The following is a 24,599-nucleotide window of genomic DNA, read 5'->3' as shown; positions in this document are numbered from 1 at the left end:
CATGATCCACACCACACCATGTTCGCTTGCATTCCTCCTCCGCGCATCACCTCCGCCATGACCGCGAGATCTAGAGCGATATGGAAGAGCCTCTTGACGGAGCAGAATCATAAGTTGTTTGGCTTCGCGGCCGGCTGGCAGGCCCGTCGTGCGCGATGGTTAGAGGCCGGCGAGCTCGCCGGAAATGAGCGACAATGACCCGATGATGGAAGAGGAGTCCAACGACGAGCTAGCGCCCCCGCCCGTACCAGTCCATGTCGGCTTTCACCATGGAGCATGCGAATGCACACTTCAACGTCGTCATGGCGCAGGAGGCATCGAGTGATGTTGAAACAAAATATTCCAAAATCTTCCATATTCAAAATCATAAAAACATGAGAAACGTTACTGGCAAATTACCAAAATCAATGGATAAAGAAGTGTCCGAAAGAAGAACTACTTGGCAGGCCGGTGGAGGCGGGGCCGGTCCTGGGGCCTCCGCTCGGCCCATTGAGTGCACCTAGCACCTGGATCGAAACCGAATTGATGAGCTTGAATCTACTAGGAATAATTGGGCGTTACGATGGCACTAGTAGAACAAGAGACTTCAGAATGTGCAACTCTTTTCTGTTGGTCCATTACCAGGTTGTGGGATTCGGTCATTAGGTCACGAAACACATGGATCAGTTTCTGCAGTCGGAGGTGGAAGACAGGCTCAGTGCCTGAACAATACTAATTATTAACTAGTGCCTGAACAATATTAATTACAAGATATGAAGTAAACATCTATGACTAGAATTTTACTTGTGAGTATCACTGATTATTAATTAGATACTTGTCGTATCTAATTTTATTTTTTATTGAAATTATGTGTATGGACAACACAATATCTGTTGTTTGACTTGGTAACTATTGCAAATTTATAGTTATTTGGTTTAGTGCTTATATAAGTTGGGCACGGATTTTTCAAGTCTTCAGTTTGTGACTGATAAAAAATTTGTAATGTGCCACAAAAAATATGCTTAGAAACTTCGTATGGCGAAAAATCTGAAGATCTATTTTTTGTGGCATATAACACATATTTCTCTAGTCAAATCAAAGACCTAAAAAATTGTGTCCAACTTATAAACAGGGAGTATCCAAATATCCGGTTGTGATTTTTAGCCTTTTCAATTAGCTTGTAGCCCGCCCTGATCCCTATTTTTTTTCCTGGCTCAGCTACTGGCAGTTGGTGTGTCAATCACAGAGAACATTTGACAACCTACTGGTGCGGCGACTTCGACATTTTATTTCTTTCTGTTCTGCGGCATGGTCTGGTTTCTTCGGCCTTCTGGACTGGTGATGACGGATTGCAAGCCTATACTGTGCGGTGTGACGCTCCAACGAATGTTTCTTCGGTGATTTGTAGATCCCGTTTCAAGTGGTGAGTGGCTATCGTGGTCTTCAAAGTATGATATGGAGAGGGCGTATGTAGGTGTATCTTTTTATTAATGTTGGTTCAATGCAATTTTCAATCATCAACTGCCTACAATCAAAGGAAGAAAAAGCTACTATGATTTTCAATGTATTTTGTATTGTGGTTGTTCTGTGACTAGTTGTCTTTCCATGGTACTGGCTACTTTTTTATAATAATTATCTAATCTATGATAAGATGTACTCTCTCTGTAATCTAATGTAAAGGTCTTATATTGTTTATAGAGGGAGTACTTCAGTTGTGTTTAAACCAAATCAAGTCTCATGGCGCAATAGTCACATGACTTGTTTTTCTTTTGATGTCAAAATAAGAAGGCTTGTTTTCAAAACTACCTTCCTAATCTCGAGATCAAACTTTAAGGAATGTTTGAAGTGCATGCAAAGTTTCATTACGAAATTACATTGGTGAAAGTCGTGAAAAAAAATCACAGCTCCAAAATGTGTTTGAAACTAACATTTTCAGAGCATCGATTTTGTTTGGTTTTACTGACTAGTGTGATTTCGTGCTGAATTTATGCATGCCCTCCAAACATATTGCAAAAAAATCAAATATTATAAAATTTGTTCTGTTTTTTTTAAATTACTGTTCATTTATTGAGCTCGAGATTAGAAACTCCACGGCCACTTGTTTTTTTGGGGAACGCTAAAACTCAGTCGCCAGTTTTATCCACCTGTTTCAATCGCTGATGTGTTCTTCCTTTTCAAAACACACTAGGCCTTCCGCTACGTGGGTTGTGGGATGTGGCTTGCGGCCCTTTCTTTTGTGCTTGTCTATTTTTATATTCTCATAGTCGTCCCATGTAAATCTTTGTATGTTTTTTCTTCTTCTTTTTTTGCTGGTTGTGTGCACCATGTATGTACAGAAGAAGACTTTTTTTTTTGAACACGCAGAAGAAGAAAGTTAATCGGCAGATGACTCTATGTTTATGTATACAGTATACATGTGTACTTGTATTTCCATTTTCAATTTTTTAATCATTCTTGTTTAGGAAAAATGGAACATTTATATTTTTTAGGAACATACATTTTGACACCGCATGAACAATTTTTATTCTCACATGTTGTTGTCTTATTTTTTTAATTCTGAGATGTGGTTGCCTTTTCTACATGACTTTTATTTTATTTGCTTATTTGTATCCTGTCTATATTTTTTTTTACTTTGTTTCTTCGTGTATTACCCAAAAACAAATTTTTATTGTGTTTATATGCTATGTGTTTTTCTTTTCTTTTTCACAGGCGTACACCGTAAAGTTGCATGCCTCACACTAGGCATGCAACTACAAGTGTTGCCCTCGAACTAACATTTGTTTTGTTGGAGAACAGTGGGAGAGGGGAGGAGTAGTTGCGTGTTTGTCACTAAGCATGCAATTGCAAATGTCGCCTTCAACTGCAACTGCATGTCCACACAAGCGACTGCAGTTGACTTTTGTTCTATCGATGGGCGGCAGGAGGGGGGTAGTTGCATGCCTCAGACTAGGCATGCAACTGCAAGTGTTGTCCTTGACTGCAACTGCATATCTACCCACCCGATTGCAACTAATTTGTTTTCTTATGTCGGAGGACATCTGGAGGGGGGGAGGGGGGGCACTTGCATGTATGACCGTAGGCACGCAACTGCAAGTTTCGCCCCCGACTGCAATTGTATGTCTACCCATCCGACTTCAATTGTCCTTTGTTTCGTCGGAGGGTGGCGAGAGAGGGGGGAGTTGCATGTTTGACACTAGGCATGCAACTGCAAGTGTCGCCCTCAAGTGAAACTGCATGTCAACACACCCGACTGCAACTAACCTTTGTTTTGTCGGTGGGCGGCGGGAGAGGGGGCGGGGGTAGTTGCATGTCTGACGCTAGGCACGCAACTGCAAGTGTTGCCCTCAATTGCAACCGACGCTTGTTTTGCCAGAGGGCGGCGGGAGAGGGACACTTGCAGTTAATTTGCTCCTTTTCCCCTTTAATATGATTTTAATTTCCCATTAGTAGAAATACATTTCCTTGTGTGTATATGAATATTTTAAAAATACATGTTTAAGTTTTTTTTAATAATTAGTGAGCACTTTTCGAATATGCGGTGAACATTTTTTTCAATATGCGACGAACAATTTTCTAGAATTTTTCATGCAATTCTTAGTAAATGTTCATGCATTTAAAAAATTGTCCATATTTGAAAACACGTTTCATATTTCTTTTAAACTGTCCGTAAAATTGAAAGTTGTTCACGGTTCTTAAAAATGCTCATGTAATTTTTAGAAAATGCTCACACACTTTTTAAAAAATTGTTCGTGTAACAAAAATGATGTATATACCTATGTGTTTGACCTTTGTCCTTCTGTACTTTGACAACAACAGGCAACAACTTCATAGCTCGCGGGCAAGCAATAGCAAGCACAAAACTATTATTATTTTCTTCAATATCTTTTCTTTGTGTTCAAATACTTTGTATCATGAAAAAATGACAATAAGTTACATGACCATATAAAAAACACTACAAGCATGCATCGTATTGCATATACAAGATTTTTTCCGGCAAAAAATAATGCTATGATTTGAACAAAAAATTTACCTCACTCGTTGAGGTTGTAGCTGGATAGCAAAATACATATTATATTTGCAGTCGTACATCCCAACTACAAAAAGAGGAAAAAAATCTGACAACAAAGCAACAGATCACAGAGGAAAAGATGAGATAAAAGCCCAGTAAAAGTACAAAGCCAGCCCGTAGCAGCACAAACATGCAAAAAGTTCAATAAACAAAGCAGGCCTGGTTTGTACAGATGAAGTCTCAGTCGACTGAGATCTAGACAAACCTTTTTTTATGAAACAGTTGCGTGCACCTAACTCTGCCGAGCTAATTTAGTTTGCTGTGGTCACGGGTTCACGACACGGTATACCTGCCCTGCCCTCGTGGCGGTGAGGGGGAAGGATGCTGCCAAAGCTTGCCTCCTCCCCTCCCCGCGTGGCGCCAAGCTCGTGTGCATGGCGGCAGCTGCCACCCATGCACGCACGGCCCTCCCTCCTTATCCGCCCGCCTCATTAGACCTCATCAGACACGGCGATCGTCACTCCCTGTCTCTCTGCCTCTTCCTTGCTAGACTAGTTTCTCTTGCCGCCCTGCTCTGCTCGGCTCGGCTCGGCCGCCGAGGAGAGGACAAACGTACACCGGCCGGCGACCGAGGAGGGGTGTGGAGAGATGGAGCGGGTGCTGACCGCGCTGATGGACCTGGTGGTGCCGCCGGCGAGCATGGTGATGCTGGCCTTCGCGTGGCCCACGCTCGCCTTCCTGCGCGCCCTCGAGTGGGCCGTCAAGGCGCTCACCAAGGAGGACATGCGCGGCAAGGTCGTCCTCGTCACCGGCGCCTCCTCTGCCATCGGCGAGGTACGTGCACTGCATGGTCATGCTGCGTGCTGCCTAGCTCCGGTGAACGTTGATGGCGATTGCTCATGGTGTGTGCGGAGCAGCAAGTGGCGTACGAGTACGCGCGGCGGGGCGCGAACCTGGTGCTGGTGGCGCGGAGGGAGCACCGTCTGTTCGCGGTCCGGGAGAACGCGCGCGCCCTGGGCGCCGGCCAGGTGCTCGTCGTCGCCGCCGACGTCGTCCGGGAGGACGACTGCGGCCGCCTCGTCGCCGACACCATCAGCTACTTCGGGCAGCGTGAGTGCATAGCATACAATCAATCCCTTCCATGCTCTGCTTCAGAGTGGTAAATCTGAGTATCTGACTGTCCGTAGTGGATCATCTGGTGAACACGGTGAGCCTGGGCCACGACTTCCTCTTCGAGGAGGCCGGCGACACGGCGGCGTTCCCCCACCTCATGGACATCAACTTCTGGGGGAACGTGTACCCGACCTACGCCGCACTGCCGTACCTGCGCCAGAGCCACGGCCGCGTCGTCGTCAACGCCTCCGTCGACACCTGGCTGCCCATGCCCCGGATGAGCCTCTACTCCGTAAGCCCGCCCCTCCCCGGATCGATGAACTTACCACTAGTGATCTCGCTGGAGTATTTCATACATCGTGTGCTTCTCAGGCGGCGAAGGCGGCCGTGGTCGACTTCTACGAGACGCTGCGGTACGAGGTGAAGGACGAGGTGGGGATCACGGTCGCCACGCACGGCTGGATCGGCGGCGAGCCCGGCGCCGGCACCGGCATCGGCACCAGCAGGTTCGCGCTCGAGGAAGGCGCGGGGGCGGCGGACCAGACGCAGGCGCAGGCGCCGGCGCAGCAGTGGACCAAGGCGGACACGACGCCGCCGCTGCCGGCGCCGGGAGGGCTGGCGGTGGAGGAGTACGCGCGGGCGGTGGTGGACGGCGCGTGCCGCGGGGACGCCCGGGTGCGGCGGCCCGGCTGGTACGACGTGTTCCACGTCTTCCGCGCCTTCGCGCCCGACGTGCTCGGCTGGACGTTCCGCCTGCTGCTGTCGACCGCGCCCGCTCCGTCGACGGTCGCCGGCACTGGGCGCCGTGCGCTTGTCGTTGCCCCTGTGGGCGCGCCGACCGCTGCGCTCCCGGCTCCGCCCGTCCGCCCGCTGATCGAGTACCCGGCCGCGGTGGCTGGTCGGAGGCCCGCGGCGGCGCAGCTACACAAGCTAGAGTGAGATGAGATCACGGAGCCATTTGTAGTACCGCTGCATATGCTATTTGTGTTCTGTATCTATGTCAGTCTGAACTGATTTTGATGGCGCTTCAACAAATAAATATGAACTCCGTGTGTATGACATGAGATGACATGCATGCTTAAAAGTGGTTCCATCATTCTGCCAGATAAATTTGTGCCGCTGCACAATCATGCAAAGAACTATGAGAGCGGCGTTTCGGTGCCCGGGTGCATCTGCACCCGGTCAAAAAAATTCATAAAAAATTTAGAAAAATTCAAAAAATTTCAAAAAAAATTAGGGTGATAGACAATTTGATGCATCAAATTGTCTATCACCCTATTTTTTTTTTGAAATTTTTTGAATTTTTCTAGTATTTATTTTGATTTTTTTCGTGAGCGCAGGTGCAGATAAGCTCGGGCTCAGATTCGAATTTTCGAAAGAACTAGCGCTACATGTGTTTCAAGCTATCAAAATCCACTTGATTTTAACTCATTTTTATCCAATTTCAGTTTCCCTAAAAATAGCTTCAAATTTCAGAGGTTACAGATATTTTGGGACCTGTGTGCACGTCAATTGTTAAGAATGTTCGCTATTGGAAAAGGTTGTGGAGAAGACTGTTATTCCAGCTAAACACTGATTATGTATTTATGGCGATGAAATGAGACATCAAAGTGGTCGTGCCGGAGTGGTTATCGGGCATGACTAGAAATCATGTGGGCTTTGCCCGCGCAGGTTCGAATCCTGCCGACCACGCATTTTGTTTTATCTTTTTCCTATGTTGATAAAATTTTGAATCTTGCTCGATCAGTGGACGCGTTGTCTTGTCTCCAAACTTATTGTTTTGCCCTCTCTCATTACATCTCCGCGCAGCTAGTAGACTCCCCCAAGCATTGTTAAATCGAGATATGCACTATACTCCTTTTACGAGATAAGACACTGTCTCCAAGCAACAACAATTAACTGACTTAATTAGCCACATAACCATATGCTAAATTAGTTTAGCAGAACGAAAATGTATGTGCCTTACTTCCCGTCACTTGACTATTTTATAAGGTTGTACAAAACACTTAACAATGCTGCTACGGTATAATGGGTATGTGGATCCTTTTTCCATCCATTCTATCGACACTCCATGCCATATCAGGTGCAATTGCAATCTAACACTTATTTCCCCCCGGAGAAAATCGAGTGGTTAAACAAGTGGGTGATTAAATGAGCGTACATTTCCAGCAAATCATGATAGGGAGGACATAAAAAAAAATGCTAATGTCACCCACCGATGATGGAACAATCGACAGTTCTCTCTTCTAAGAAGAAAAATGTGAAACCATTTTAAAATCATGTTAACAAAAAGACAAAAGAGTTGATTAAATCTCCTTTTGAGATTGTGTTCTTGGCTTGTTTTTTTTCTTCTATATTGGGCAGGTCTACAGACGAAGGAAGAAGCAGTGAAGCTATGACAGGGGGCCGAGATGATCAGATCAAGCACAACTAGGTTGATGGTGATGTGCGATGAAGCCAGACGTACGGTGGAAGACGCTGGAGATGTCCTTTCTTGGCGATTGATGTCGATGTGCGGTGGGTCTGGCCGCTTGGTTGATGTTGGTTGTTGGTCTACGTCGTGGCGATCTTAGCGGGCGCCTTTGCTGGAGTGTTAGCTACTTGCTCTTTTGTGGCCGGTTTTGTAATGAGATTAAACTAGTTGGTGTTGTCAGGTTTTTACGCCCCATAGTGCTCGTTTCGATGGCGGACGAGCACGGTGGGTTTCTCGGCTGTGTGTTGAACTCGCTACCCTCTTTCCCTTCTTCCTAGTTATGTCTGGCACTATTGTATTTCCGTTTAATGCAAATGGAAAGGGGCACACCCGGTTAAAAAAAAGACAAAAATGACCAATACCACAACAAACCAAAATGCAAAACAACTTATAGTTCCATGTTAACAAAAAGACAAGAAAAGCCAACACCACAACAAAAGCATGTTAACAAAACAAAAGATAACAGTGACACCAACAAGAAACATATTGTTTAATTAAGTATTTATCTCACAAAGAGATAAGAAATACATTCCACTCATGAGAGAACTTATCAAAAAATTATCCTCCTAGTGGAAAGAGTTTACACAAGTATTAGGCGAGACATCCAGGCAAACAGTGTCATAAAAAATGAGTGCTGGCAAAGTTTAGAAAAGTTGGGCCTCGCAATCTAGGTCTCTTTGGTTGACCAACATGTATAGGCACAAGATGTTAACAAAACCTGTTGGCATTGCCTCAAATAATGGCCTTGATTAACATCCCGAGGTCTCATATCTACACAAAGGTAAGCATCCTGCAAGCATTATTCGACTCCTCTGTGTGGTGTGACACCTCACGTGTCTCCATATGCTACGCCATGGCCAGCTACACCTTCTCGTACATGGACTGGAACATCACAATGTGGCCCATTCCGGCTCGATCACACACCCGTCGGACCGCTTGCTAGCGCGTGTCCTATGGAGCTGGAACGTCGTCGTGTCCGGGTGGCACACGTAGGGGCTTCCCAGCGAGACTGACGCTGATGAGGCTACCGAGGTAGACACTGAACCCCTCGTCGGTTGTTTGGTGCATGAAGAGAATCTTGGTGTTCTTCATGAAAATGTGCAAGGGTATGCAAATCTAAAAAAGGATTGTTAATACACAATTAATGAAACGAAACCCTAAGCTCAACATTGAGCTATGTCCGCAGGAATTATCTTACTCAGAATAAAGTGAATGTTGTACATACCTTTCACTTTACTATTCCATTCATGTTAGCATAAGTTAATCCATGAGTATCTTCTACATAAAGCGTACAAGATATATGCAAATCTAAATATGTATTCTCGGTGCATAGTTAATGCACCCACACCTTTGCTCAACATTTAACCCTGAAGTACAAAAGGGAAGTGAACACTTGGTTGAGTGCAAACCAACAAGATAGGTGCTCTAACTAGCGTGGTAGAGTATGTTGCTGCAAAGGATGTATCCATGGAGATTGGCACACACATTATCATCATAGAAACCATGATATTTTTGAATCATACGCTTTACATATTTCTGCTGAGATATTTAAGAATATTGAGATATGGACAAGCATGCACATATATACACTATAGGTCACTCAAGTGGCATAAATGGACCTAGGAAGGATTGTGATTCTGTTTGTTTTATTTTTCTCTAAGGATGTGTACGTACTATTCTTTTAAGGGTCATCATGTCAAAAAAGAAAATAATTTTGCTACAAGATATTATTTGAATTTGACGTATTGTGTGTGTATTTATTTTGATGGATATACATTAAGATTCTATATTAAAAAGATTTTAATAGATATTTATCATTATTGTTATTGAGATAAATGGAAAAAATATTATTCAAGTTTGTATTTCTACAGAAAAATATCACAAAAGTATACAAGTTTCGTACAAATATCAATTATTTTAATAATTTTCTCTGGGATGAAAATGACATTTGATCAATTACCTATCTAAATAGTTGTCGGAACAGCAGCACCACCACCAACAAAGAACATGTAAATTAACTACACATGATCATTATTGCTTGGTCCTGATAAAATAAATAATTATATATCAAAACAAAAGGTAATAGATAAAATGATATTCACTTATAAGCTCATTCAATTTTTTATTTAAGTAGGTAAATGTCCGTTGGAACTGAGGTATAAATATTTCAAATATATAAACATTTACAATCCTTGTGCACATCTAATAACATTATGCCGATAAATAGATGCATGACCAACTGTATTGTAAAATAAAAATATAAACAGTTAACAAATTAATTTCACCGTGCCCATGTGCTAAAAAAATAAATACATTACAGATGTATCAATTCATATAATTTCATATAACAAATGTTCTTAAGGTTTACAGGTGAGAAATGATAAACTATCAATTGTTGACGTGAACTAAGTAACACTAATAATATGCTCCATTATCCTATATACGGATGTATGATTTATTGGGTTCGTTTTTCGCCTAGCTGAATTCTTGCAAGGGATTTCTATTTCAGACAGATAAAGTAAACTTCAGTAGTTTTGGATAGAGTTAGTAAAGATTCAATCATCTCAAACCTCTCAAATAGCTACATGTCGATACTGGATACATTTGATTTGGTGCATTAATGAAGTTGCATGCAATAAAAAACACTTTTAGAAAAATGTGATCAAAACGCACCTGGCTAAGGTAGAACATGACATCGTTGTAATCTTGACCCATCAAAAACTGTAGAAAATAAAGAAACTGATTTGAGATGTGCACTTCCAGTATCCTAAGCTCAAAATAACATTTCATAGGAGGCTCAAATACAACAACATCAAGGATGGTCGAGGATTATACCAGAACGTTTGTGCTTCCAAAATCACAGATTTTCAGCCTATGAGTGTTGGTTTCGAACTGGCGTGCACAACCGAACCCGCAGCAAACCTCGAACCATCTTGCACCGGCAGTGCGTACAGTTGCGGCATTCGTACATGAAGGAAATATGCCCTAGAGGCAATAATAAAGTTATTATTTATTTCCTTATATCATGATAAAAGTTTATTATTCATGCTAGAATTGTATTAACCGGAAACATAATACATGTGTGAATACATAGACAAACAGAGTGTCAATAGTATGCCTCTACTTGACTAGCTCGTTAATCAAAGATGGTTATGTTTCCTAACCATGGACAAAAAGTTGTTATTTGATTAACGGGATCATATCATTAGTTGAATGATCTGATTGACATGACCCATTCCATTAGCTTAGCACCCGATCGTTTAGTATGTTGCTATTGCTTTCTTCATGACTTATACATGTTCCTATGACTATGAGATTATGTAACTCCCGTGTGCCGGAGGAACACTTTGTGTGCAACCAAACGTCACAACGTAACTGGGTGATTATAAAGGTGCTCTACAGGTGTCTCCAAAGGTACATGTTGGGTTGACGTATTTCGAGATTAGGATTTGTCACTCCGATCGTCGGAGAGGTATCTCTGGGCCCTCTCGGTAATGCACATCACTTAAGCCTTGCAAGCATTGCAACTAATGAGTTAGTTGCGAGATGATGTATTACAGAACGAGTAAAGAGACTTGCCGGTAACGAGATTGAACTAGGTATTGGATACCAACGATCGAATCTCGGGCAAGTAACATACCGATGACAAAGGGAACAACGTATGTTGTTATGCGGTCTGACCGATAAAGATCTTCATAGAATATGTAGGATCCAATATGGGCATCCAGGTCCCGCTATTGGTTATTGACCGGAGACGTGTCTCGGTCATGTCTACATTGTTCTTGAACTGTAGGGTCCGCACGCTTAAAGTTACGATGACAGTTTCATTATGAGTTTATGTATTTTGATGTACGGAAGGTTGTTTGGAGTCCCGGATATGATCACGGACATAACGAGGAGTCTCGAAATGGTCGAGACATAAAGATTGATATATTGGACGGCTATATTCGAACACCGAAAGTGTTTCGGGGAAGTTTCGGATAAAACCGAAGAACCGGGGGGTTACCGGAACCCCCCGGGGGGTTAATGGGCCTCATGGGCCTAAAGTGGAGAAGAGGAAAGGCAGCCAGGGCAGGCCGCGCGCCCCCTCTCCCCCTAGTCCGAATTGGACAAGGAGGGAGGGGCGGCCCCCCCTTTCCTTCCTCTCCTCTCTCCCTTCCTTCCCCCTCTCCTACTTGGACAAGGAAAGGGAGGGGAGTCCTACTCCCGGTAGGAGTAGGACTCCTCCTGCGCGCCTCCTACTAGGGCCGGCCGCACCCCCCCTTGGCTCCTTTATATACGGGGGCAGGGGGCACCCTAGACACACAAGTTGATCTTCGTGATCGTTCCTTAGCCGTGTGCGGTGCCCCCCTCCACGATATTACACCTCGATCATATTGTAGCGGTGCTTAGGCGAAGCCCTGCGACGGTTAAACATCAAGATCGTCACCACGCCGTCGTGCTGACGAAACTCCTCCCCGAAGCTTTGCTGGATCGGAGCCCGGGGTGCGTCATCGAGCTGTACGTGTGTCAAGAACTCGGAGGTGCCGGAGTAACGGTGCTTGGATCGGTTGGACCGGGAAGACGTACAACTACTTCCTCTACGTTGCGTCAACGCTTCCGCTTCGGTCTACGAGGGTACGTAGACAACACTCTTCCCTCTCGTTGCTATGCATCACCATGATCTTGCGTGTGCGTAGGAAATTTTTTGAAATTACTACGTTCCTCAACTCAACAGTACAAATATGACAAGACATACAACCAAATTTGTACGTTGCTGACCTGCGGCATGAACTAGACAGAAGAGGAATGGCTGAACGACTGGGTTTGTGTTGACCTGATGGAGATGGTATCGGGGATGAGGATGAGCAGCGGAAGTGTGCAGCGTACGTGCAATCATTGTCATCACATACCCTCTCTCACTGTTGTGCAATAGTGCTTCAATAGAGCACGACGTGGCCGTGTTGGCAATCCCCATCAGGCGGCTAGGGTTAGGGCCGGGGACGCGTGATCACTTCGAGTAGGGGTAGATGGTGATGAGATGTTGGGAAATCGGTGATGGAGACCACAGTGTGGTTGTGCCGATGGATAGAGGCGTGGAGACGCCGGCGTCGGTCGGAATCATAGCGGTTGGCGGCAGCATCGGGAGTTGAGTGGATAAAGAGCGGCGCTCGGGGTCATGGGGAGCCGCTTAGGGTCGTCGGAAAGGAGGCTGGCAGCGAGGTGGCTGTGCAGGGCTTGAGCGACCGACGTCGAGTAGAGGGAGGGAGCGATGGAGGCCGACGGTGACGCTCCGGTGGGTGATGTCGATTGACCAGGCTGGCGGTGAAGCTCCGGTGGGCGACAGCAACAGGCCAGACTGGCGAAGTCAAGCACTACTCGGTGCGGACTGCGGTGGCTAGGGATAGGAAGAAAGGAAGGCTAGGAAGGAGCGGCGGCAGTCGGTCAGGTCACCGGCGGCGGGTAGGACTGGCGGTGGCCGATGCGGGGCATGGTGGCCGCGCGTGCGAGGTAGGTCGCCCCTGGTGGCGGTGGGCACCTCCTGGATCTGGATCAGGGTCGGGCACAAGCCCGAGAGGCGAGGATGGGCATTGTTGGTCTGTTTTTTCATAAGCTGAGGAGGTGGTCCACATACCGAAAACTAGAGGAAGAGCCACCCATGGAAAAAATGATGGAAAGGTTGGGGACAAAGGTTGGATGAAAGGTTAGGCATCACGTGGTCAATTTGGCAGGAAAGGGAACCTTAGGTTGTTTCTAGATAGCAGAGATAGAGATGGCGAAAGTCCTATCCTGCTTTCGATCTCAAATGCATCCCGATGAACAGTAAAATAAAAAAAATAGCAAAAAAATTCTGAATTTGTTTTGTAGCAAAACTTTGAAAATCTTTTGTATGCTCAACAAATTTCAGCGCGAAATGACATTCGTTGAAGTCTTGGCAAAAAAATAAAAATAAAATCAGTACTCCAAAATGTTTTGAAAACTAGCATTTTTTGGAGTATATATTTTGTTTTTTTTCACGACTTCTAGAAATGTCATTTCGTGCTGAAATTTTGCGAGCATAAAAGACATTTGTCAAAGTTTATCACAAAAAAATAGTGTATTTTTAGATTTTTACTACTCATCAGGGGGCATTTGAGCTTGGTAGCAGATACCCCATGTCCTACAGATGGTTTGTACCATTCTCCTTATCTTTATTACCATATAATCATTGACTTTCTTATCCTCTTCATTGCCTCGCTTTTGATTTTCAACCATGGTCGGAGTCAACTCCGTCACCAACTCCTTGGCAGCTGTCTCAGCCTTAGAATCCTCGTGTTTCCTGCCTGTCTGCTTCTCTTGTGCAATTCATAGCTCTTTTATTAAAAAGAATGTTTGGATTGTTTACCACACTGAACTGCTTGCCAGTCGTTTGGTGCATGAAGAGGATCTTGCTGCTCTTCAGTAAAAAAAAAGGAGGATCAAAATGCCCACAGCCCTGTTCCACCTTTCACTGGAAAATGAAACAGAGTATTCAACATATGGTCCCAGGATACATACTGCCAGCGCAGCATCGGGAGAAGGAAAAAATGCAAGACAGCTCCAGAGCAAAAATAGGCCAACTGCCGAAAGAAAAGCCAAAGAAAAAGCTTTAACAGCTCCTTCCACTCTTCAACGCACAAGCTTCCGCGGCAACTTGGCCATGGCGATCACAGTTCTTGACCACTCCGTCGAGGTCCTTCTCATCTTTCACCGTCTTAGTGTTGGGGATTCCCTTACTTTCTTGTCCAGCTCGATCAGTCAGTGAGCTGTCCAGGGAGCCTAGGTCCTCAGAAGGGCATATCGTGGGCGCCATCTTTTCACCGGCCAAGAGAGGCAATGCCAGACGACCTGCAAACCAGAGCACAAGCATCGTTCAAAAAGAACGTCATTCCTGAGTTTCCATGTTTTCCTATAACAGCAGCAGATAGCATATTTATCACGGCATTCTATTTGTTGTTAATCCACAACCAAGCAACCTTGTGCATTTGTTTTCGCCCACTCATCTTTCAAGCATATCTGATGGTTCATCCCAGATTATCCTGGAGATCTCACAGTAGAATAATAAGATGTGCAACGTTTTCCTGTTCAGAGCACAACACACACAGTGTCGGGGATATTTTTTTTCTTTCACCAAGGTTGTCACGTGTTCTAATTTTTTTATTATGAGCTACCTACTGCCCACATCAGCCTTTTCTGAGAGGGTGATATTATGACAGGCAAAAACGTTAGGTCTGGTGGTATTGTACTTGTGGTCAATAATCTGTTTTCACAGTTTGTGATCACCAAGATGATATCTACTTATACAAGAGGCCAGAAAACTAATGTTCGTGTCTCGAATGTTGGGCCAGGATCTCAAGGCCCCATGCTCCTTTTTCATGGTCACCAAATCCCAATTAGCAAAATGATATTTCTTAGGTCCATCATACCGATCATCTTTCCCATAGGAAGTGAGCCATCTGCGAATTAATTGCTTAAATAGCCCAAGCAAGAAACTTAATGGCAGATAGCAGGTATGTAGGTGTAATTGCTAAGCAAGATTTAATCAAGGTAAGCCTACCACCATAGAAGAGTAACCCCCCTCCACCCTGCCTTTCAATAATCTTGTCAGTTGATAGCCCAAGGATATGCAAATCTAAAAAAGGATTTTCAATACATAATTAGTGCAGCCAAATCCCTTTCTCAACATTAAAAAGGGATTTTCAAGACACAATTAATGCAGTCAAATCCTTTGCTCAACACTGAACTATGCCTGCACGAATTTAACTCACTAAGAATAAAGCAAATGCATTGCATATGCCCTTCACTTCCATGCTCAATTCATGTTAGCATGAGTTAATTCGTGAGTATCTTCTGCATAGAAGTGTACAAGAGATATGCAAACTGGAAAAAAAAAGGGATTCTCACTACATAAGTTAATTCATGAGTATCTTCTGCATAAAATTGTACAAGAGATATACAAATCGAAAAAAGGGATTCTCACCTATGTTTTCAAGGCATCGCCTAGGCGACGCTTAGGCGTCAGAGGCGCTCGGGGACGTCAAGGCATCGGTCGTCGCCTTTAAGTTTTCTAATCTAAGGCGTCGCCTTGTGCTGTTGAGGCGTCCAAAGGCGTACCTAGGCGGATAAGGCGCCGCTTTAGTTGATTTTGGACGCCTGGACATGCGTGGGGGCCAGTTGAGCGGGAACCAGCAGCTGGCGTGCGCCAGAAAGAGGAAATTGGCGGGAGGGAAGAGAATTGGCGGGAGAGAGGGGGTAAACAGAGGCAGGAGAGGAGAGGGGGAACACACCGTTGACTTCCAAATCGGGGAAAAGAGAGAGGAGCTCTCTCCTCTCACGCGCCGGCCAGATCGCTCCTCCGCCGGCCTCCCTCTCCGGCCAAGCTCTCCTCGCAGGCCCTTCCCCTCTCCGGCCAAGATCCATCTCCGCCGGCCCTCCCCCTCTCCGGCCAAGCTCCTCCGCCGACGGTGGCCCTCTCCCAAGGTACGGCTCCTCTCTGCCTCTCTTTTCCCCTCACCTGCCCAAGTTTTCTGATGGTGCTGCTGCTGCTTGTGCCTCACTGCCTTGCCTCTAAACCCTCTGTTTAGTATATGCATGTGTAGATGTGTTGCTTGTGCCTCTGCCCTCTGCCCACTGCCCTCTATTATAGTAGTGTTAGCTGCAAGTTGTGATTAAAATAGTTGCTGATTGTCCTTGTTAGCTGATTAGAATAGCAGGTTAGTGGATCTTCTTTATACTAGCTTATTATTAGAATAGTAGCTGTTTGTTCTCCGTGGTTGTGCCCTCTATTATATTGTTAATTGTTTGCACTTTGCACTTTGCAGTCCCACAATGGCAGATGCAGGAGCTAATGGGGGTGGTGATGCTTATGATCCAATGGAAGATCCAGAACGCAGGCCACGGAGGTCAAATGATCCAGGCTGGAATTATGGGTATTGGTTGAAACCTGGCAACATCAATAATGTTGTGTGCAATCTTTGTGGCAAGATAACTAAAGGAGGGATCAAGAGACACAAAGAGCATCTTGCTGGCACTGGTGGGGATGCAACAGGTTGTCCAAAGGCTACCACATAGCTTAGGAGGGAGATGTTAGAATATTTGGAAAATAATAGGAGAAACATAGGACAGCCAGATGATGATGATGATGATGTAGTAGTGGAGGTAGATGCAGCAGGGACAGTTCAAAGCTCCACTAATGCAGCAGCAGTTCAAGGCTTCGCTACAAGACCAAGTTCAGGGACAGCAGCCAAGAAGAACAAGAAAGCCTTTGCGGTAAAAATGTCAGGCAAAAAGTTTCAATCTGTTGCAACCAAGTCAATTGTTTCCATGCTTAGGAAAAAACCTAAGGATGTTGTCGATGAAAGACGCTCCAGTTGCTCTCAAAGCACCATGGAGTCCAGCACAAAAACACCGAAAGAGAGGCACTATGTGAGTATGCAGTGGGCATTGTTTTTCTACCAGTGTGGCATTCCTTTCAATGTTGCAAGCTCTAGGCAATTCCAGATTGCAATAGAAGCCTCTTGTCAATATGGCTCGGGTTACAAGCCTCCTTCTCCTCATGAGCCGCGGGAGCCATTGCTTAGGGATTGTGTCAAGGAAACAAAAAAGTTGAGGGTGACGCACGAGGTAGCATGGAAGCAATATGGCTGCACACTAATGTCAGATGGCTGGTCCGATAAAAGGGGACGCCACTTGATCAACTTCCTTGTAAACAGCCCGGCGGGCACTTACTTCTTGGAGTCGGTTGATGCATCAAGTGAATGCCAAGATGCTCGGATGATAGCAGATTTGCTAGAGAAGAGAATCGAGGATGTCGGTAAAGAGTATGTTGTCCAAGTTGTCACCGACAATGGTGCTAACTACAAGGCAGCGGGCAAGATACTAATGAAAAGGATTCCTACACTATATTGGAGTCCATGTGCATGCCATTGCTTGGACCTAATGTTGGAAGATATAGGGAAGCTAAAGGCATTTAAGAAGCCTATTGCACGGGGTAGACGAGTCACCACTTTCATCTATAGGCATGGCAGAATTCTTAGTCTAATGAGGAAGGCAACGGGTGGGCTGGATCTTGTGAGACCCGCGGCCACTCGCTTTGCCACATCCATTCTTGCTCTTAAGAGTTTGGTCAAGCACAAGCAAGCATTGAGGAGTCTATTTACATGTCAAGCATGGGTCGGAAACAAATTGGCGAAAACTGCAGCCGATTTGAATGTGCAAGACATTGTGCTTTCAGCAGATTGGTGGCATGCAATTGAGGACTGCCTTAGAGCTTCAGGTCCACTACTTCGAGTGCTTAGGGTAGCGGATGGTGATGAGATTCCTGCCATGCCAGAAATGACAGCATTAATGAGGTTTGCAAAGGAGAAGATCAATCAAGGTTTTCCCCACCAAAACAAGCAAGCTTTGCTCAAGAAGATCATTGACATTGTTGACAAACGTTGGGAGAATCAAATGGATCATCCATTGTATGGGGCTGCTTTGTTTTTGAACCCTGGAAAATACTTCTCTATTGTTGAGAGTGGTGATGATGCCCTAATTGGTGAGCTAAGAAGTTGTTTTAATGATGTCCTTGCACGAACAGTACTTGATGCCAATACTCGCAACAAGATTGATGCACAAGCCGTTGACTATGAGGACAAGAGAGGACCCTTTGCTAATCAGATGGCAATTGATAACATGGTCGGAAAAAACCCTCGTAAGTGAACTAAAGTTAATTTCAGCAACAAGCAAGTTAATTTCAGCATGTTATTTTCTGTACAAAGTACAAACTCCTAATGCATGTGTGTGTTTATTTTACCATTTTAGTTGATTGGTGGCGTTCATATGCTGGTCGGGCAGGTGAGCTGCAAAGGGTTGCAACGCGTACTGTTAGTCTTTGTGCTTCATCATCCGGTTGTGAGAGGAATTGGAGCGCATTTGAACATGTGAGTAACTTCTTTGTCTTTATTTCATCAAGAGAAAGTTAGTTTCAGGCTTTCAGCAAGTAATCTCAACAACTTATTTATTCACTCTATTTGCTATTTGTAGATCCATACCAAGAAAAGGAACCAGTTACAACACCGACTCTTGAATGACAATGTCTTTGTTTCATACAACCAGAAGAACTTGGATAGGTTTCAAAAGAGGCATGAGAAGATGGGTGGCAATAACTATGACCCTCTAGTCATTGAGGATTTTGATTGGGGCAATGAGTGGGCTGACCCAACAATACCTCCACCCCAAGGTGCTCGAGGGTGTCCCGATGACATTTCATGGGAGCTTGTTGATGAGGCTGTTGGTGCAAGTTCGTCGCTGCAAGGTCGCAACTTTCCTAGAGCTAGCACCATGGCAAGGGGGGCCTCAAATGTTAATGTCCAGTACCAAAGGCAGCGCAAAAGGGCTGCTCCGTCACCAACATTTCTTCATGAAGATGACGAAGAGGATGACCAAGAACAACAATCAAGTATCCCCAATGGAGAGTATGATGATTCAGACTTTCTTCAAGATGATGTTGATGTGACCGATGATGATGAAGATCCAACTAGTGCTGACCAAGATGGCGAAGACAACACAAATGCTATCATGGATGAGTTCGATGATGGCTATTGAGAATTGAGTGTGGCCAGCCTTGCTTATGATCATGTGTTTGCCTGTTTGGAATCTAATTTATGTTGTGAACTTGTGAACCTAATTTATTGTGTTGTGGACCTAGTTTATGTAATATGTAATGCACTCATGTTTGTCATCTTGTTTTGCACTTTTTCTGTCATTTACTCTCTGTTTTTTACCAATGGTGATCTATTAATTAAGTCTAGTTTTAACCATATATGATATATGTTCATCTTTATGTAGATTTCTATTGTGGAAGGCAGAAATGGGAAACAAGATGGGAGGAATGGATGCTATGTGGGCTCAACAACCAGGAAATTCAAGGTATAAATCAGTTACATGTCCACTCATGGCTGCCATATTAGTACCCCTAGCGCCTAATAATAAGTGTCTAAGGCATCGCCTCGCCTCGCGCTTTGAGCGCCTAGGCGTTGAGGCACCCCCCAGCGCCTGGACGCCTTGAAAACATAGATTCTCACTACATAGTTAATGCGGCCAAACTCTTTTCGATGTATAAAAGGGAAGGGAAGGCTTGGTTGCATGCAAACCAATAAGTTAGGTGCTCTAGCTAGTGTCACAGACCGCGTTGCTGCAATCATGAAGCCTGACACGCGCGCTATCATGCTCCTCCCGCTGATGCTCACCTTGCTTGTGACGTTCCTCCATCCTGCCGCTGCTGACAATGGCACGCCACGCCGCAGCGAAGGATTGAGCCTGTGCCTGGTCCCCAGCACCGGCTGGAACAGCACCATGCACATCGACAGCGACGGTTTCCTGTGCCTGGACGAGGCAGCCACCACCAAGCTTCGGCCACACATTGCGGGCCCAAAGGGCTCATGTACAGCGTGGCCACCACCGTCGGGACGGGCCACGGCCGCCGCACATATGACATGGATGCAGTGCATGCCGATCGCGCACCCATTCACACAGGTGCCGCCGCCCTTCAACCCAGCGGCCTCGCCATCATTCCGCCGTGTCTGGCGCTTGAGCACCCTCTGCGATGGGCCGTCCACGCGCGAAGAGTGCGAGTTTCGAGCCACCCGCCTCGACGGCGCGCACTTGAGCGGCGTGCTTGGCAACGAGACCATCGCCTTCGCGGACGACGCGGAGGTTCATGGCGTCGTCATCGGCTGCGCGCGCGCCACCATGGGGTTCCACAGCCATGAAGTGCTCACCGGCGTCCTTGGCCTGGGCAAGCAGAGACTATCACTCATCTGGACTCGGCTCCACCAGCTCAGGCACGACGACCGCTTCTCCTACTGCCTCTTCGGGCCCGGGCATCCGAACAGGCATGGCTTCCTCCGGTTCGGCACCGACGTCCCAGCCACGGGCCACATGAGGAGCACCAAGATCCTCTACATGCGCATGACCGACCTGAAGTTCAGCCCCTACCACGTCAGCCTCACAGGCATCAGTGTCGCCGGGCTGCCCCTGATCCTGCCAAATGGCAGTATCGAGGAGTTGTTCCAGCGCCACAAGTTGCACGACGGCAGGTGGTCGAACGGTTGCGTGATCGATCCCGGGACGGGCATGACGGTGATGATCAAGCCCGCATATGACCTCCTAGTGCATGCCGTGGAAGAGCATGTCAGGAGGCTGGGGCTGCCGAAAGTGGAGCGTGACCAGTGCCCCGTCTGCTTCCGCGGCGCAACTCGAACCGCCTTCGAGCACCTGCCGACGGTGACGCTGCACTTGGATGATGACCTAGTGCTCCGGCCACAGCAGCTCTTCGTCCTCGTCCACCAAGACGCCTGCCTTATGGTGATGCCGAGCAAGCACATCACCATCATCGGCATGATGCAGCAGGTGAACACGCGCTTCGTCTACGACGTCGCAGCGGGCAGGATCCACTTTGCCCATGAGGACTGCCATGGTGACATGGGAGGCCAGAATTGAACACTCCCTTTCTAGCGGCCAATGGGATTAGATGTTCTGAATTGTTTATCAAATAAAAATGAAGCAAAGCATTTGTTCGGGAAAACAAAACAGACTAGCCATGCGTCCCCTTTTCATACCATATGGTTTTAACTTCTCAATCAAAATCAAAACAGTACAAACTACAACTAATTAACCAATAATTAAAGCAACAGAGCAGCTGTCACTACTGTACATCAGTACTAACAAGCAAAAAACCATGTCAGGCTAATGGCAGAATTGATGTTTGCTTGGTTAACATGTACTCAGGAAGCTGGGTCAACAGTACCTTTTATCATGCAGATGATCTTAATGTCGCTGATGCCAAGCTCACAATTGGCAGGTAGTGGCTGTTTCTCCTGGTGGGGTTGCGATAACAAGTCAAGGAGAAGGCTCTTCATAACGCTTTTCAGAAACTCAAATGAAAGCTTGCATCCCGATTCTGTTGTACAATGCTTTGGCAAGTGTCCTAACCAGACATCCAGATCCATGAGCTGCTGCTGACCTGCTGCATCGTTAGCGTCCAGTGAGTTGATAACTCGTTCAGCCGGCCATCAATTACCAAATGATCATCCATTTGTATCGCATTGTTTGATACCCCCTGGACATGGATCCTGAATTCTGATATTGTTTCCGCAGTCTTGGGCTTATTTATCGAGGGACAACATTAACATGAATGCAGTTCCAGGTCTTGATACCATGTTTGGACACTTGAACGACGTATGTAATCTCCTCCTCCCACCCTGCCTTGTTTTTTGTTGAAACGGTCAAGTGGCAAAAATAATAATAATCTTTGCATCAGTTCATGAATCATCTACTGATGCGAGGAGCTGATCCTCATCTATGGATAACTTTCTTAAGGCTTTAGACAACAGTGTATATCTGGAAACTGTCTTCCTGTAGAGCCCATGTAACTGCTTGAGTTCTGCTGGCGTCAGATTTTCAGTTTCCGAGTCCATGAAAGGGAATCTTGAACCTGCTAAATGTCCACTGAAAATTTGTGATTATGCAACAAAAGAAAGAAAAATCAAAAATCCTCAAGTAGATGGAAGAACACAGCCACTAAATGAAAATTAAAGGCTATCAGTATATATGCAAGTCACTAGGTAAACTGGTTCTCGGACATGAGCATCAGAAGCAACACGGTTATGCTCATGGGGAAAGCTGATGGCTCAAATCCAAATTTATACTAAAAATGTCTGTTTCAAATGAGCTGAAAGTGGTAAGGAACAGACCTTCTGCATCAATTTGCTTCTGTAATCCCCTCGTAGATGTAGCTAACCCTTGTGGACTACTAGGGCCAGCAACAGACATTTGAGTACCTAGTGTTGCAGATTCCATATGCTTCTGAAACTCACTTTCTTCCATGGATAGCGAGTGGCCATTAACATTAATTATAAACATCTTTGCTGAAATGAGGTTTGTGAGATAGTATTCGACTTCTGAAACAAGCTTAGTTTCTCTTCTGAAGAGTTGAACAAACTTCAGATTTGAGTGCAGCTGAGGAGGATTGGCCTGCATAAGTTTTTCAGGTGGCTTCAGTTACTCAATTCAGTAAAACATAAAAACATGGAACTGCGATGGGTCTTAGGAGTGCCTGAGTAGACCACAGAAAGTATCACCAAGACATAGGCAACTCATATGCTCCCTCGTCCGTAGAGAACTCATGTTCATTAGTGAAATCAAGGGGAAAATAAAATTTTAAAAAATTAAAAGAAGTAAAGATGCAGAAAAAAATAACATCAAGTAACAACAAACAGCAGCAAAGAGAAATGATTCTGCAATCAATTTCAATTGTAAGATCACGACATATTTATTTCACAGTGTGCACATGGCTAAATGGGGAACTGAAGTAACTCCTTTTCACAGTTAAAAGGAATGACTAAAATGGGAACTACTTTTCACAGTTAAAAGAAATGACTAAATGGGAATTGACCGTTCAATGTTTATCTCCCGCCTTCTTGTCAACTGAAATTTGATGAACAAGGAAAATAGTTGGCACCTCAACGAAAACCAAACGATAATTGAACAAACACAAAGAGAATGAACCAGCGAGCCTAGTTGTATAGTACTAGTTACAATGTCAGAATATCTATCCACAAGGATCACCATAAATCCTAAGCAGCCAAGTATGAACACCAATTTTTGGCTCAATGTTCTGCGGCCAGTCATTACTATAAGCCTGAATGAGGGCAATGGAGCAAGAATAGGCATTTAGAACGACAAGCTTGCCTTGATGGTAATATAAATGAGAATGGGAAGGAACTCATCAGCCCCAGATGGCGTCCGGTCATTTGTCATGGACACGTTTAGCAGCAAGTTATTGATGACTTGGCAACAGCTCATCATACAGAGAAGCTTCTCCCACGGGGACTTGAAGGAATTAATCTTCTGTAGTTCTTTAACTGCAATCTAGAATGACAATGTGCATCAACACGTTTAGCTTGGGCATTGGTTCTATGACTCGAACGATTACCATCAGAAAACTAAAGATACTGATGAACCAACTGAATGGCACATGACTCAACAGGTATATTCTGAATATAATCATCAGTAATATAAACTTAAATGAGCAGTGAGAACAGAGCACATGGGCTTACCAGCCAGGAAGCCTCGTTGTTGAGGACCTTGGGTATGTCGAGGTGATGGGGCCTGACAAAGCGCTGCAGGAGGCCGATCTTGTCCGAGACCTCGGCGTCGGCCGCGGCGTCCTCCGGCGACGCCACAAAGGTGCGGTCGAACAGCTTGGTCATGATGTACTTCTCGAGGCCCTGCTTGGCGCGCACAGAATTAATCAGTCCGGTCGTCTAACGCGATGCGATGCGAGGATCCCCAAAGCTGAATAAAAAGCTAACAGGAAACTGATTGTGAGACCTCGAGCGCGTGGTCGATTTCCTGGTGGGTGGCGTCGGCCCAGAGCGGGTGGCCCCGGATGGCCGCCTCCATCTCCGCGAAGAAGGCCTGGACCCTGGCGCCGTCGGCCTCGGCGCTGGGCTCCTCGAGGGAGAGGGAGGCGAGGAAGCTGCGGGGGGTAAAGCTCCCGGTTTTAGATCAGATCCACCCAGGGGGAGCGGGGAGGGAGGGACTGACCTCTTGATGGAGCGGAAGAGGCCGGCGGCCTCCGGGCGGCGCATGCGGTCGAGGAAGCCGTAGAAGTCCACCCGCGACGCCGCCGATGTGGGGCTCTCCATCCCCGCCCGCCCGCAGCGAGAGAGATTTGGAAGTTTGTCTCTCTGTCGGAGCCGGCAAGAGAGAGAAGAAGAAGAGAATGCAGACTCTCTGCACAGCCCTCCCTTTTTTTTACAAGGAGAAGAACAATTACTCCTATTTCTCAATATTTTGAATTGCTTATCACATGTGTTCGCGTGGTAACTATTTTGCAGCCTGATTCATTGTACTTCCTCGATTCCTAAACATAAGTCTTTTTAGAGATTCTATAATATAAATTATATACGGAGCCAAATGAGTTTCTTTTTAGGTAAAAAGGGACTGGATCCTTGGCTCCATTATATTGAATATAACGAA

General features: G+C 45.7%; 2 protein-coding genes, 1 non-coding gene and 1 pseudogene across 7 annotated transcripts; 3 read left to right on the top strand and 1 right to left on the bottom strand.

Annotated features, from left to right (window-relative positions):
* Positions 1-4,336: 4,336 nt before the first annotated feature.
* Positions 4,337-6,206, top strand: LOC125553782 (11-beta-hydroxysteroid dehydrogenase B-like). The gene is made up of 4 exons (XM_048717487.1): positions 4,337-4,822; positions 4,906-5,098; positions 5,176-5,393; positions 5,474-6,206. The coding sequence occupies exons 1-4, from the start codon at positions 4,637-4,639 to the stop codon at positions 6,038-6,040; spliced, it is 1,164 nt and encodes a 387-aa protein (XP_048573444.1). The 5' UTR covers positions 4,337-4,636; the 3' UTR covers positions 6,041-6,206.
* A 505-nt stretch (positions 6,207-6,711) lies between these two features.
* On the top strand, positions 6,712-6,793 carry TRNAS-AGA. The gene has a single exon. It is a non-coding gene; the product is annotated as a tRNA-Ser (tRNA).
* Positions 6,794-13,995: 7,202 nt separating this feature from the next.
* On the bottom strand, positions 13,996-24,365 carry LOC125551377 (vacuolar protein sorting-associated protein 9A-like). 5 transcript variants are annotated; one of them, XM_048714578.1, is made up of 8 exons: positions 24,165-24,365; positions 23,949-24,096; positions 23,675-23,845; positions 23,307-23,486; positions 22,310-22,589; positions 21,364-22,053; positions 15,130-15,204; positions 13,996-14,420 (listed from the first exon to the last, which is right to left on the bottom strand). In XM_048714578.1, the coding sequence occupies exons 1-6, from the start codon at positions 24,263-24,265 to the stop codon at positions 21,878-21,880; spliced, it is 1,056 nt and encodes a 351-aa protein (XP_048570535.1). In that variant the 5' UTR covers positions 24,266-24,365; the 3' UTR covers positions 13,996-14,420; positions 15,130-15,204; positions 21,364-21,877. The 5 variants fall into 5 exon arrangements, with proteins under 5 accessions (XP_048570535.1, XP_048570534.1, XP_048570533.1 ...); XM_048714577.1 differs by having other exon boundaries at positions 15,130-15,157; XM_048714576.1 differs by lacking the exon at positions 15,130-15,204.
* LOC125551378 lies at positions 19,604-21,357 on the top strand (annotated as a pseudogene).
* Positions 24,366-24,599: the final 234 nt, after the last annotated feature.

Source organism: Triticum urartu, chromosome 4 (assembly GCF_003073215.2).
Source record: "Triticum urartu cultivar G1812 chromosome 4, Tu2.1, whole genome shotgun sequence".
NCBI classification, from domain to species: domain Eukaryota; kingdom Viridiplantae; phylum Streptophyta; class Magnoliopsida; order Poales; family Poaceae; genus Triticum; species Triticum urartu.
Note: the sequence above shows the minus strand (reverse complement) of the source record. Positions and strands in the feature narration are given on the sequence as shown.

Coding starts and splice junctions, on each gene's coding strand:
- LOC125551377 (XM_048714578.1), bottom strand. CDS start 24,265: ATGGAGAGCCCCACATCGGCGGCGTCGCGGGTGGACTTCTACGGCTTC. Junction 23,846..23,948: donor AAATCGACCACGCGCTCGAG/GTCTCACAATCA, acceptor CGCGCCAAGCAG/GGCCTCGAGAAGTACATCAT. Junction 22,054..22,309: donor GAAGCAAATTGATGCAGAAG/GTCTGTTCCTTA, acceptor GTGGACATTTAG/CAGGTTCAAGATTCCCTTTC.
- LOC125553782 (XM_048717487.1), top strand. CDS start 4,637: ATGGAGCGGGTGCTGACCGCGCTGATGGACCTGGTGGTGCCGCCGGCG. Junction 5,099..5,175: donor CATCAGCTACTTCGGGCAGC/GTGAGTGCATAG, acceptor GACTGTCCGTAG/TGGATCATCTGGTGAACACG. Junction 5,394..5,473: donor CCCGGATGAGCCTCTACTCC/GTAAGCCCGCCC, acceptor TGTGCTTCTCAG/GCGGCGAAGGCGGCCGTGGT.